Source organism: Oncorhynchus mykiss, chromosome 17, assembly GCF_057628025.1.
Source record: "Oncorhynchus mykiss isolate SJ-2025 chromosome 17, ASM5762802v1, whole genome shotgun sequence".
In the NCBI taxonomy this organism is placed as follows: Eukaryota; Metazoa; Chordata; class Actinopteri; order Salmoniformes; family Salmonidae; genus Oncorhynchus; species Oncorhynchus mykiss.
The window spans coordinates 12,994,412-13,010,128 of NC_143038.1; the positions used below are offsets into that span (position 1 = coordinate 12,994,412).

Here is a 15,717-nt window from a genome sequence, read left to right on the forward strand (position 1 = left end):
TATGCATACATGGTTGACCAGTAAGCTGGCATTTATTCTTTATTTTTGCCTAGTCACTGTGATCACCGGATTATGTCAATTACTGTGGGTGTTTTGAGATGAGAACTCAAGACTGAAGCTATAACAATGTGTAATATGAGCCCCATCCTGCCTACCATTCAACTCACAATACCTTGAATAGAAACCATAACCAATCAAGCCAGAACTTAAGATGCCATCATGTTTTCTTTGTCTTTCTTTGCATTTTCTGAACAAAGCGTTCAGAAATGTGGTTCTGTATTCAATAACCGAACACTATGTCCCCCTACACACTCAGGTTGTACAAATGATGTATAAATCACTTGAGACAACGTTTGTGTAAACATTTTTGTGCAGACAAACTCCCCTTTGTGTCTCAAATGTGTTGTACAATCTATGTGTACACTGCCTATTTTTCAGACAATCCAGGCTTATGTCTTCCTATCAGGTTCACTGGGTTTGCGTAATGTCCCGAGCTGTTCAGAAAATGTGGGTACTGTCGGTTGGTAAAAGCACATACAGTTGAAGTCGGAAGTTTACATACACGTTAGCCAACTACATTTAAACACAGTCTTTCACAATTCCTGACATTTAATCCTAGTAAGAATTCCCTGTCTTAGGTCATTTAGGATCACCACTTTATTTTAAGAATGTGAAATGTCAGAATAATAGTAGAGAATTATTTATTTCAGCTTTTATTTCTTTCATCACATTCCCAGTGGGTCAGAAGTTTACATACACTCAATTAGTTTTTGGTAGTAACTTGGGTCAAACATTTCAGGTAGCCTTCCACAAGCTTCCCACAATAAGTTGGGTGAATTTTGGCCCATTCCTCCTGACATAGCTGGTGTAACTGAGTCAGGTTTGTAGACCTCCTTGCTCGCACACGCCTTTTCAATTCTGCCCACATATTTTCTATAGGATTGAGGTCAGGGCTTTGTGATGGCCACTCCAATACCTTGACTTTGTTATCCTTAAGCTATTTTGCCACAACTTTGGAAGTATGCTTGGGGTCATTGTCCATTTGGAAGACCCATTTGCGACCAAGCTTTAACTTCCTGACTGATGTCTTGAGATGTTGCTTCAATATGTCCACATAATTTTCCTCCCTCATGATGCCATCTATTTTGTGAAGTGCACCAGTCCCCACCACCCCCACAACATGATGCTGCCACCCCCGTGCTCTGCGGTTGGAATGGTGTTCTTCGGCTTGCAAGCCTCTCCTTTTTTCCTCCAAACATAATGATGGTCATTATGGCCAAACAGTTCTATTTTTGTTTCATCAGACCAGAGGACATTTCTCCAAAAAGTACGATCTTTGTCCCCATGTGCATTTGCAAACCGTAGTCTGGCTTTTTTTATGGCGGTTTTGGAGCAGTGGCTTCTTCCTTGCTGAGCAGCCTTTCAGGTTATGTCGATATAGGACACGTTTAACTCTGGATATAGATACCTTTGTCCTTGTTTCCTCCAGCATCTTCACAAGGTCCTTTGCTGTTGTTCTGGGATTGATTTGCACTTTTCGCACCAAAGTACGTTCATCTCTAGGAGACAGAACGCGTCTCCTTCCTGAGCGGTATGACGGTTGCGTTGTCCCATGGTGTTTATACTTGTGTACAATTGTTTGTACAGATGAACGCCATACAGGCATTTGGACATTTCTCCCAAGGATGAACCAGACTTGTGGAGGTCTACAATTTTCTTCTCTTCTTTCTTCAAGATTTCTTTTGATTTTTCCATGATGTTAAGCAAAGAGGCACTGACCCTGAAGAAACTTTGCAACGACAGGAATGTTTCCTTTTGTGACAACTTTGATTTGCAGTGGGAGCGACCAGCACTTTTTAAAGACATGGGATTCACCCTAACCACAGGGGTTCCAGGGGTATTTCCGGCAACATTGTAAACTGTTTTAGAGACTGACAGACAGGGTCTGGTAGTGATCCAAGCAAAGAGGAAGAATAAGCAACAGAGGACTTGGAAACCATATCAACTCCCGTAGAAATGACTCTATGGTTTTTGTGAGTAAACTAAATTATCTTCCTCTAAATCCGCCTTCTACTGAGTTTATAAAAACTGTCATCTCCTACCATTCTGATAGATTGGAGACTTTCAGAAAACGTGGTTGTAAAATGATTCATTTATTTGTTTTTCCATTGGTTACCTCAAGACTGATGCCCCAGGGGCAGAGTGGCCCACACATTGAATATGGCACTTTTAAATGTTAGAGCAAACACTAGAAAACCATTCTCGTGAATGACCTCATTACGGAGTGCAAAGTTCATTGAATGTTTCTCACTGAAACATGTCTGTCTTCAGATTGTAGTGCCGCCCTTATTGAAGCCTCCCCTCGGACTACAGCTTTTCATACACTATCAGAAAAGGGAAAAAGGGTGGGGAGACAGCCTCTATTTTTACTAATGTTCTCAGCTGTAAGGACATTTCTTTGGCGACTTTGAGTCTTTTGAGTATCATGCTATACTGTTTAAAAAATGTAATCTACATAATTATTTATCATGAGAGGGCCATAAACAATAACTAGTAATGCTGCATACTCCAACAATGGTTAAAATCTCACTTTTCTCACTTTTCTGGTAATAATTTAATTGCTGAGGTGTAGTCACTTTGAGGAAACAAGCTCAAATACACAGTACAAATATGATAAAAATGTGAAAATCTGAAAGATTTTATATTATGTATTTCCTATTCAACAAAACTGAATAAGGCATGAAATGACTTAAATGCTTTCTAAATATAGTATAATCAAATGATAAAATAATTAACTATGAAATTCCACCTTCCTTAAAAGTGTAAAATACATATTTGTATGTTTAGTGTTAGAGAAAATTTGGATATTTTCTAAAGCTCACTTGATCAAAACATCTGCCCCCATCGCTGTGAACGTCTCACGAGCCTACCAGACGAGCTAAACGTCTTTTATGCTCGCTTCGAGGCAAGCAACACTGAAGCATGCATGAGAGCAACAGCTGTTCTGAATGACTCTGTGATAATGCTCTCGGTAGCCGATTAGAGCAAGACCTTTAAACAGGTCAACATTCACAAAGCCGCGGGGTCAGACAGATTACCAGGACGTGTCCTCAAAGCAGTGTCTTCACTGACATTTTAACCTCTCTCTGACCGAGTCTGTAATACCTACATGTTTCAAGCAGACCACCATAGTCCCTGTGCCCAAGGAAACAAAAGTAACCTGCTTAAATGATTACCAACCCGTGGCACTCACGTCGGTAGCCATGAAGTGCTTTGAAAGGCTGGTCATGGCTCACATCAACAGCTCCCTCCCGGATACACTAGACCCACTCCAATTTGCATACCGCCACAACAGATCCACAGATGACGCAATCTCAATCGCACTCCACACTGCTCTTTCTCACCTGGACAACATGAACACCTATGTGAGAATGCTGTTCATTGACTACCTCTCAACGTTCAACACCATAGTGCCCACAAAGCTCATCACTAAGCTAAGGACCCTGTGACTAAACACCTATCTCTGCAACTGAATCCTGGACATCCAGACGGGCCGCCCCCAGGTGGTAAGGGTAGGCAACAACACGTCTGCCACGCTGATCCTCAACACTGGGGCCCCTCAGGGGTGTGTGCTTAGTCCCCTCCTGTACTCCCTGTTCACCCATGACTGTGTGGCCAAACATGACTCCAACACCATCATTAAGTTTGCTGACAACACAACAGTGGTAGGCCTGATCACCGACAACGATGAGACAGCCTATAGGGAGTGACAAATAAAGTTTGTGACAAATAAAGTTTGATTTGATATCCCATCCTATGTCACACAGACTCAGGAGAAGCATGGAGAGGCAAGCCATTTCAATCTACGGCGTCCAAAGATCGATCTATAAACCAAAATTTTGCTCATAACCGGTACCAGAACCATGCAGGTGGACTTTACATCTAAGAGGTTTTAATGTCAGCGACCAGTGCTGGCTATAACCCTGTGTAGGCCACCAAAGCACTGCCCCACTTTCTTTACGGATTTCTCTGAACTATTGTCTAATGTCCTTGAGAACTATGATAAAATCACTGTGTTGGGCGATTTTCATTTTCATGTTGACAAAGAGACTGATTCCAAAGCCATTGGTTTTATGATTCTTTTGAGCTCTTTGGACTTTATCCAACATGTTACTGGGCCCACCCATAACCGCAGCCATACTCAGGACCTGGTCATTACCAAGGGGCTTTCTACTGACATATCCTCTATTTTAGATGTTGTTCCGCAAGGTTAGATTTTGGGTCCATTACTGTTCAATTTATATATGTTACCTTGGCAGCGTTATCAGAAAGCATAGCAGACGGTAAACATTTTTACATTTCTATGTCACTAGAGAATGTTAGCTCCACGGATAAATGATTAGACTGTATTTGTGATTTAAATACTTGGATGGCTAGAACTTCCTCCAGCTAAATCAAGGCAAGACCGGGGTGCTTATTGTTGGAGTCAAAGCACAGAGAGAGACTCTAGCTGCACATTTTATTTGTATTTTTAATTTTTAAATGTTATTTAATTTTACCCCTTTTTCTCCCCAATTTCATGGTATCCAATTGTTTGTAAAAAATGTTTGAGATGAGACAGTCAATTGTTTTTAGTAGCTACTATCTTGTCTCATCGCTACAAGTCCCGTACGGGCTTGGGAGAGACGAAGGTTGAATGTTGAAATCCTCTGATACACAACCCAACCAAGCCGCACTGCTTCTTAACACAGCGCGCATCCAACCTGGAAGTCGGAGGAAACACTGTGCACCTGGCAACCTTGGTTAGCGCGCACTGTGCCCGGCCCGCCACAGGAGTTGCGTGTGCGCGATGAGACAAGGATATTCCTACCGGCCAAACCCTCCCCAACCCGGACGACGCTAGTCCAATTGTGCGTCGCCCCACGGACCTCCCGGTTGCGGCCGGTTATGACAGAGCCTGGGCGCAAACCCAGAGTCTCTGGTGGCACAGCTTGCGCTGCAGTACAGCGCCCTTAACCACTGCGCCACCCGGGAGGCCCCTGGTTGCACATATTTATTCACGGGCAATAAAGATAAAACACCAGGTAAAAACCCTAGGTGTCATTTTAGATTCTGAACTCAATTTCGAATCACACATTAGGAATGTGACCAAAATAGGTTTTTACCACTTGATGAACATTGCCAAGGTGCAGCCGTTCCTCTCTCAGGCTGATACAGAGAGACTCATCCATGCTTTTATCACAAGTAAGCTTGACTACTGTAATGCTCTCATGTCTGGTCTACCCAAGAAAGCCATTGGTCAACTGCAAAACATACAGGATACTGCAGCGCGGGTACTGACCAAGACCAGACAGAGAGCAAACATTACACCTTCTTTAAAGTCTCTGCACTGGCTGCCTGTGAGTTTTTATAATTAATTTTAAGATTTTTCTTTTGGTTTTGAAATCAATCCACGATTGTACACCCCAAAACATGCCAGACATGACAGTTATGTACTCAGTATGTCCTTCAGGTCCTCTGGCACTGGCCTTTTAACTATCCCAAAGCCTAGGACCAAGAGTCATGGAGAGGCAGACTTTAGTTACTATGCTCCCAGACTCTGGAATAGCCTGCCAGAGAACCTAAGTGGGCTGAAACTGTGGACATATTTAAAAGCGATCTTAAAACACATCTTTTTGGCTCTGCTTTTCCTTAGGGTGCTTTTCATTTTTTATTGTTATTCTTCTTTTTTTTTATCCTCTGATGTTTGTTGTTTAGTAAATATTTCTCTTTTTATTTATATTTATTTCATTTGTTTTTTCCCCCTGTGCTTCCATGTCTGAAATGTGCTATATAAATAAATAAAGACTGATTTGATTTGATTCGTGTTTGCTGACATTTTTTCATTTAATTACACTTTTTGTGCCAATGGACTTTCATAGAAATATACAGTACCAGTTGAAAGTTTGAAATGGTAGATATGGACCAAATGGCCACTTTTTGCCTTGATGACAGCTTTGCACACTCTTGGCACTTTTTTTTAGCAACTTCGTGATTCCACATGTGTTGTGACGTCTTCACCATTATTCAACAATGTCAAAAATAGTCCAAATAAAGAGAAACCCTTGAATGAGTAGGTGTGTCCAAACTTTTGACCGGTACTGTATATATAATAAACACATTATATATTAGCATTACTTGAGATGAAATGCTTCTAGAGTCATATATATGATTGCAATGCAAGATTTTACAACCTGTCATTCAAACAAAAATACATGCAATGCACCATTTTCATTGGTTACTTTTCATGGATGGAGTTCAGTTTGATTGCCATGGTGTTGTAAAATGTTCCTCTTCACTCCCTGTCTCCAACCGTTGCATAGGCCCAGGGTGAGAGTACAGGGTAAACTTAGTGTTATCCGGAGCTGAAATAACACATATTAAACACATTATTTTACATGTAACAACATATACTTCTTAGGCCTTTATAAATTATTAGAGTTTAAAGTTAGTAGATTTACTAATTTTTTTTAGACATACACATTAGCAAAATGATTCCTCACTAAACCAGGATAAGAAAAGACCATGATTTGGGGGATTTCCACAAAATTGTATCCATAGAAGGGTATTTATAGGAAGGAGTGTTGACATATACTGAGTATACCAAACATTAGGAACACCTTCCTAATATTGAGTGGCACCCTCCCCCTTTTGCCCTCAGAACAGTCTCAATTAGTCAAGCTATGGACTCTACAAGGTGTCGAAAGCGTTCTACAGGAATGCTGGCCCATGTTGACTCCAGCTTCCCACAGTTGTGTCAAGTTGGCTGGATGTCCTTTGGGTGGTGGACCATTCTTGATACACACGGGAAACTGTTGAGTGTGAAAACTCCAGCAGCGTTGCAGTTCTTGACCCAAACCGGTGCACCTGGCACCAACTACCATACCCCGTTCAAAGGCACTTAAATCATGTCTTGCCCATTCACCCTCTGAATGACACACATACACAATCCATGTCTCAGTTGGGTCGAGGTTTAGAAATCCTTATTTAAATTGTGTCCTTACGAATCATCTACACTGATTGAAGTGGATTTAACAAGTGACAATAATATTTTGTACACTCTGTGTATATTTGACATTTGTATCTAAAAGCCCAATTGAGAAATAATGAATAAAAGTTGGCATCTTTATGACATTTTGGCCTTACCCAGGCCTCCTTTAAGACTCCATTATGTTTGTATGTGCTACAAAGCAAACATTGGTGACATATGAAGCTTTATCGCTTGTTCTGCAAATTTGAACTTAATATACTCATATGCGCATATCAACGTTCCTGACTGGCATCTCAGCTAGTTTTAAATAATGGACCATTTTATACAGAGAAATTGGCGTAGCAGGCAATGTAACCAATCACATCCCTACTTTAGCTTGTATCGTTGCACATCCTGCAAATCACCAGCAGGGGGCGACCATTTTGAAAAGCATTTTCACATTCAGTCTGTTGGTAATGCTTACAAATTGAATCATAACTCCAAAAGTAGCAGATCCCACTCTGGAACTTTGCTATGACCGTAGAGTTTTTTACGTTCAACAATATATAGAAAATGTTCAATTAAAAAAAACATGTTTTCAATATTCATGTTTACATTTGTCAATAGTCATAAATGAATGTAAAACATGTTTTATTGAAATCCAAATACTACTCATAATACAGAGCAAGCGGTAAAGCGTCAGATGAAACCAATTTTGCTTTGTAGCTCACAGATGAAACATTATGGAGTCTTAAGGAGGTCTGCCAGGCTATTGATTATTTCTCAATTATGCTTTTATATACAAACGTCAAATATATGTTAACAATCCTTCCTCCAAACATTTCGTGAAAATTCCCCAATTTGTTTTGTTTTGTTGTTGCCCTGGTATCGTGAGGGATCACTCTATACCAGGGATACCAGGGATATTTGATTTAACCGACCTGGAAGACCAGGTGTGTTGAATTTAGGCAATCACTGAACTGATCAATTAACTCAGTTGATCCGGTGTGGTGCCTAGTTGGAACAAAATCCAGGAACAGGGTTGCCTACCCCTGCATTACACTCTTCGGATGTATTAATGGAGCAGATCAATAGATGAAAAGAGAGATGGTAGTGAAGTAGCTCTAGTCCAGGGCGTTACATGTGACTTGCTGATTCTGAGCTTTCCTCAATCAGCAAGTAACACTCTGGACCAGAGCTAGTAGTGAAGCAGCACTGACGGTTGAGGTGGGACTGCAGGCCAAACTCCTCTTGGTAAGCCGTCTCAGTGGCACATTGAGAGGCGCTGGTGCTCTGGCGTAGAACGTCCAGGGCGTGGAATGTCTGGAGGTCGAAACTCCTCGGGTAGTCTTCATAGTGTTCACGGTAAGGCCCCGGAGAGTAATCCAATGATGCGAACCTCACTCTGCGGGATAAAAACAGATGTTACAGAATGGAATAGAGTAACAGAGTTCAACAGTGTTTTGAATAAGACATCTCTAGTTGCTTTACACATAACCATATACAGTGCCTCCAGAAAGTACTCACACCCCTTGACTTTTTCACACAGTAGACGCTCTAACTGAGTAGAGTTGGTCCGAGCGTTCCGATCACACAACGGCACCCAAGCTAACTGTCTAACGTTGGCTACTTTGGTAGCTACTTCCAGACACAAATGCGAGAACACCTCATTCTGACCATTTTACTCGCCCTAGCAGAGCTGGTTATGCTGTTTTCATTTTATCCAGAGCATTGGTGACTAACTGTGCTGCTGGCAACAACTTAATTACACTTTTTTGCCAACGTTTACCAACACAGGCCATATTCAACGGGTGTTGCGCGTTCGTAAATTGATCAGTTATTCTGCACTCTGGCACACTTAGACAAGAGTCCTCTGAAATCGGAGTAGATTTCAGAGTGAATTTACGAAAGCACCGTTTGTGTCACTGTCTTACACACAATACCTTATAATATCAAAGTGAAATTGTTTTTCCAAAGTTTTACAAATGAATAAAAAACTGAAAAGTCTTGAGTCAATAAGTATTCAACCCTTTTGATATGTTAAGCCTAAATAAGTTCAGGAGTAAAAATATTATTAACAAGTCAAATAATATGTTGCATGGACTCATTCTGTGTGCAATAATAGTGTTTAACATAATTTTTTAATGACTACCTAATTTCTGTACCCCACACATACAATTATCTGTAAGGTCCCTCATTCGAGCACTGAATTTCAAACACAGATTCAACGACAAAGACTGTGAATGGCTGTGATAGGAGAAAACTGAGGATGGATCAACACCATTGCATTTACTCCACAATACTAACCTAAATGACAGAGTGAAAAGAAGGAAGCCTGTACAGAATACAAATATTCCAAAATATGCATCCTGTTTGTAATAAGGCACTATACAATTGGCAAGACTTGAAAATGGCTGTCTAGCAATGATCAACATCCAACTTGACAGAGCTTGAAGGATTTAAAAAATAATAATGTCCAAGTATTGTACAATCCAGGTGTGCAAAACTATCCTTGTCTCGTCGTTCACTAGTGACTCCTGTGGCGGGCCGGGCGCAGTGCACGCTGACCAGGTTGGCAGGGTTACGGTGTTTCCTCCTACACATTATTGCGGCTGGCTTCCGGGTTGGATGGGCATTGTGTCAAGAAGCAGTGCGGCTTGGTTGGGTTGTGTTTCGGAGGACGCATGGCTCTCGACCTTCGCCTCTCCGGAGTCCGTACGGGAGTTGCAGCGATGAGACAAGGCTATAACTACTACCAATTGGATCCCACGAAATTGGGGTGAAAAATAAATAAAATATATATATATTTAACGGAAATCTTTACACAGTGTCTTTGTTTATAAACCTAACCCTGAGCCCATACACTTGTTATTCTGAAAAGTGATGAATGCATATCTGCGAGGAGAGTCTACCTGGTAGTAGGCTAGTTGTAGATGTCCATAGAGTACCACGACCCACTAACAGTCTGCGTTAATAGCCCTGTCCCAAATGGCACCCCTTCCCCTTATTGGGCCCTGGTCAAAAGTAGTGCACTATATAGGGAATTGGGTTCCTCTTGGGCCGTAACCTATGTGACCATGGGTAAAAGAGCTACTGAAAGAGCTGCTATGTAAATACCGCAGTGTGATTTTGATTGACTAGATGATTCTACCTGTGATCCTGAGAGTGAACAACGTGGATTCTACCCAGCTGACCAGGGTACAGACCTTGCACATCCTTCCCCTGACGTGGTACTCTGCAATTACAATGACAAGAGTTTATTTTAGAGTTAGAGTAAAAGTAAGAATTACTAAGAGCAGAGTTAAGGTCAAAGACCATATTCATACATGCAAATCAGATATATAGGCTTACATATTGCATTTAAGGTAGCAAGTTAAGGTCAATGGCAACATGTGCATATGCACACTGCAAGATATTCAGCTCATGACTCAACAGGGAAGAAACCTCTGAACTAAGTACAGTGCGGTAGCTAGCAGCATCAGCACACAGTAGGTGTTTTCAAGTGGACATAACTTCCTCATAACTACAGTATCATAGTGAGAGTTAGTTACTACTTCCTTCACACACTTCCATGCAGGTACCCTTATGAACAGCTTTTTTTAAAAGCCTACTTGTTAGAAGTTGTATCAAATATGGAATGTAAATTAAAATGAATATAAATATTTTTCTATACAATTTGGGGCTGTATTGTTTCTACATCTCAAAGCAATTTAGCTTATTGCTGCCAGTTGTACAATGTCTCGTTGAAAAACAGTAAAACCTTTTCTTTCTCTCTTTCTCTCACCTCAGTGTTGCTTCGGGTTGTCTTTTAAATGAGCCAGAGTCCCGTCTTTCCTGGTACTCCTTGAACTCATGCAGTCTCAGAGCTGCCCCTGATCCGGCCATCCTGGAGGCTTCAGCTGCAGAAAATATGCTACATTGTGTTGCCTGTCTACCACCCTTAACCCTGCTATCCAAGAGATGTTGTTTAAGCATAAGGACAGTAGCTATAGCGATTGATTGTATTCACTAAAATCAGCTACTAGGCATTTTAGAACTTTGGCTACAGCTCTTGAATCAATACAATTCTGAACACAGTCAATGGAATTTTGAAACCAACAGTAAGAAGTAGATGGTTAAAAGGGAGAAAAAAAACACAACTGTTTTAACATAATCCGAATCAATCTAAATGTATATGTTCAATACAGGTTAGGTCTCTATCAACTGGTTATGTTCAATACCGGTTAGGCCTATATTCATTTGAATTCCCTCCTATTAAACAGTATCAGTCTTACCTGTGGCTTTAGGGTTCAGAGAGAGAGGAGATGTGCTGCTCACTCTGTTGTGTTCACATCAGAGCCCTCAGTCATTGCCATATGGAGAGAGAGGACTATGTCCCAAATGGCGTTCTATTCCCTACAAAGTGCTTTTGACCAAGGTCCATAGGGCTCTGGTCAAAAGTAGTGTGCGTAGTAGTGTGCTTTATAGGGAATAGGGTGCCATTGGGATGCAACCCATACATACTATCTAATGACTCGGCAGGGGACCCACATCCTGCTTTAGTTACCAGGAGAGAGAAACCCAACCCTTCCATCTCTACAGCAAACCAATGGAACTCAGCAAACTGACACTGGGATAAAGGGTCAACTCATTCACCACTTTAATCAAGAGGTTTCAGGGAAACCAGTACAACTCGTAACCTACAAGTAATTGGATGAAAACTCATCTAGGCTGGTCTGCTTCCAAACTGGCACCCAATTCCCTACATACTGTAGTGCTCTATAAAACTATCTTTCTGTATTTTATTAATTATAGTCCACTGTTAATAAAGACCCAAAATATTTAGCATGTCGGCTGTCAAATTTTCAAGATATTGGACTTTCAAGAAGCAGTGTCACTTGCCACATCATCATGTTGATGCGTTTTGCATCAAATGAAAGCAACTTTAAAATTCTACTTGTAATGAAAAGCGCTATATGAAAAATATATATACATTATTACATGACTGTATAGGGATTATGGGTTCTGGTCAAAATGTGTGTACCGTATGGGAATAGGACACTTGGCAGCTGTGTTGCATCAAAAAGTTGTATGGTTGACAATCTGAATGGCCAGATTGAGCAAATTAATCAAGTTCTTCAGTGTGACCATGACAAACTGCACTAATTTAAACAGGATTAACAATGCTTTCAGAATTAAACGCGTTATGGTTAGGGTAGTGTAGTTAGTAGGCTATCTGGTGCTCAGTTGGGGGTGAGAGGGTTCTCTCGTGTTGGATCCCTTCAGTTTTCCTTTAATAACACTATAGGGTGGTGTTTCTCTCGAAACATCACCTCTGTCTGCTCTGTACAAGTAGCCGACTCTAAAGTCAATACTGTATCCTTTTTATTTGGGTGGAGGCACCACACCCTAAGTGCTATCACTCAAGGCCAAATAAAAAAGTTTTGGTTCTCTTAAAATGTTGGTAGAATAAAAACACACCCATAGTCCAACATCACTGCTACCCTAAATCAGATATGATCAGACAATGGCATATTATTTTCCAAACATGGGATGGAGATGGATATATATATATATTTTTTATAGTTCAAATTGTCCCCAAATACAACAACCTATCTGAATGGATTTGTTGCAGGTTCTTGTGATCTTGCTGTACCAGGAGCTGCATGTGTGTTCCTTGTCAATCTCCGATGAAGTAGGCTAGACTGGTATGAGAATCTTTAAACAAAGCCCCCATTCAGATAGTGAAAGATATGACTTGAATAATAGGATTCCAAATTAATTAATTTGAAATAACAAATCTCTAATGTTTTATCAACAATAATCACAAATTAATCTCGCTGGTTTGAACAGTGTCGAATGTCTAAATGCCTTACCATTGTCATGACCAAGTGTAAACCTATACTGGATTGCATCTCTGATCATGCAAACATACAAGCCAAGGGGGAGAGGGACCAACAAAAGCCGGGGACCAACAAAAGCGAATGGATGCCGTGAGGAGAGGGAAGTCGTCCGAAATCTGGCTACATGTGACGTCACGAGATTTCCTTAGAACAAGCGGCAGCTGCTGAAGCTAGTCGCAGAGCCGGGGAGGACTATCGCCGCAATTTCTGTCGACAAAGTATTATTTTCGGGCATTATAATTGGCCGCAGCATCAGCAGCAATGGATAGATCACGGTCCTCCTTCTATTTTTATCACTGACTGACTGTTCTTTCCAAATATTTTGCTGCGTTGGAAGCACGCAAGCGCTCGAAGGGGGGTGTCCCTAGCTATCATTATTCGACTGCCAGGTAAGCTATGTCACTGTAATAAATACTCATTATAAAAATTAAAGCAGAACGGGTTTAAGAAGCCCAGTGTTTGGGGTTCATTATTTCGGGGCCTGTGGGAGCATATTTTCAACGTAAAATGGGTGGGAACAACCGTTAGCCTGTAGCGGGCTAGCTAGCATGAATGCACGTCATTTGCAAGTTTGGGATGTGATGCTGCTGGGATGCTGCAACGGGAGGGCTCGGGCATTCTCAAGCGTGAGCTACAATGATGGGGTGGTGTTACTGCCTGGCTTCGGCCCAGTTTTTGCGCCCTAAACAAATTGTCTTTATTAAAACATAAATCCACATGTTTCTATGGTCAATATATATATATATATATATAAAAAAACGATAACGACCTAGGAATACATTTAGGAAGTCGTAAAAAGGGCAAAACGTCAAGAGGAGACTGTCAGCTAGCTGCTAGCTAACGTTTGCTACGTTCGTTAGCTTCGTTCAGTGGCTAGCTAGCTCGGTTTTCAAATTATTCCCCCAGACACTTGCCATTTTATCTGTTTGGGCACGTGAACATTATTTAAAAATCACCCTTTACCCAGTAATGATTTTGTGCCTCTTATTATTGTTGTATAATTAAGTGTGTAACGTTATGGCAGGCGGATGTTATTATGTAAGAGCAAATGACACCACACGCCCTTGAAACAAAAGCTGTTGTTTCAATATTTGCTTATTTCTATGTGGTGCAAGGCCTATCCATGTCTTGTACATTGATGGCAGAGACGATTATTGCGGAAAAGGTCTGCACATGTGACTTGTAATGGCTTCTAAAATGAAAGTCTGGTCATGTCAGCCATTGTTTTTGTTGTCATTGGATTGATATAATTTATTTTCCATCCCAGAGCCAGGTCTTTCACATCAGTCGGCTGCTTTTGACAGGTATCCAATCCCTGACAACAAAACACTGTGCAGTTTTCTCCTAGTACAGTAGTAGTGCTTCACTTTGAACAAAAATAAACTCATAGGTTGTCACAGGCAATTTGGCCTCTATTTTGGCACCTTGTATCACTGGTTACTCTCCACAAAGGACATGAATTGGACCACAGAAGCGGTTTCTGAACTTGAATATGATTGTGTACCCAGAATGAAATCCTTTTGTAGACTAAGCCTACAGAATGCTTTTGACATGCTGGCTGCTTTTCCCATTGATCACCTATTGGGATTTAGACTGATTGACTGAGGTCCGTGCTAATGTTTTCATCGTTGTAGCCAATAGCCATCATATTTAGTCACATCTAAATATACGCTGTGAAAAGTAACTGAAGATAAATGCTTTTAGAGACATCAGACTGGCTAGGTTGGGATTCAAGTTATATACAGTACCAGTCAAAAGTTTGGACACGCCTACTCATTTCAGGGATTTTCTTTATTTTTACTATTTTCTACATTGTAGAAAAATAGTGTAGACATCAAAACTATGAAATAACACATGGAATCCTGTAGTAACCCAAAAAGTGTTAAACAAATAAAAATATATTTTATATTTGAGATTCTTCAAATAGCCACCCTTTGCCCTGATGACAGCTTTGCACACTCTTGGCATTCTCTCAACCAGCTTCATGAGGAATGCTTTTCCAACACTCTTGAAGGAGTTCCCACATATGCTGAGAACTTGTTTGCTGCTTTTCCTTCCCTCTGTCCAACTCATCCCAACCATCTCAATTGGGTTGAGGTCTGGTGATTATGATTTGTTTTGTTTTTTAGACCAGGGGAAAGGTTCCTCCTACTGGCCTTCCAACACCACTTCCAGTAGCATCTGGTCTCCCATCCAGGGACCAAACGTGCCTAGCATCAGAGGTACGCCAGCAGTGGGATGCAGGGTGGTATACCCTGCTGCTAGATCGGGGCTATTTGGTTCTTTCATTGCCATCAAAGCACATATGTCGCTCAATCAAACAAAGTCTATGTAGAGTCCTCAAGGCACACATTATCTAACAGTGTCGTAGATACTCAGAACATCTAAGTTCAAAAGCGGCAAAGCCTTGCGTGGACCTTATACGCGGCTCTGACCTTGCCTCTGATGTTGTTTGTGTATATCCTAACAGACCATTTAGAATAATCCATCCGAACCAGAATAGACACAAGGTAAAGGATGTGTACCTTTTAAGAAAATCTGATCAATGGCGCTGCATAAGCAGTTTTAGGCCCGCCAAAGAGCAGGGAAAGAGAGGAAAGGGGACAAATCTGCCGGTGGGCAGGGAGGGGACGGGACGGGAAGCGCATTCTGGGTCTTAACAATGACTCCAGTTCTCACATAAGTGTTTGTAAAGGAACGGGAGGGGAGTGGGGATGTAGTGTGTGTGTGCGGAGAGCGATCCATGGACCTCCTCCCCCCCTTCTCTCTCCCCTGCTTCCTTCCAGGCTGAGTCACCGCTGGAGTGCCTTGAGAGAGCAAAGGAAG

At 41.4% G+C, this 15,717-nt stretch overlaps 1 protein-coding gene across 1 annotated transcript; it reads right to left on the reverse strand.

Moving 5' to 3' along the window:
* Positions 1-5,856: 5,856 nt before the first annotated feature.
* LOC110495163 (protein SPMIP3) lies at positions 5,857-11,046 on the reverse strand. The gene is made up of 4 exons (XM_036949715.2): positions 10,794-11,046; positions 10,161-10,244; positions 8,230-8,414; positions 5,857-6,404 (listed from the first exon to the last, which is right to left on the reverse strand). Exons 1-4 carry the CDS (start codon positions 10,982-10,984, stop codon positions 6,298-6,300), a joined length of 567 nt encoding a protein of 188 aa, XP_036805610.2. The 5' UTR covers positions 10,985-11,046; the 3' UTR covers positions 5,857-6,297.
* Between the last annotated feature and the right edge of the window lie 4,671 nt (positions 11,047-15,717).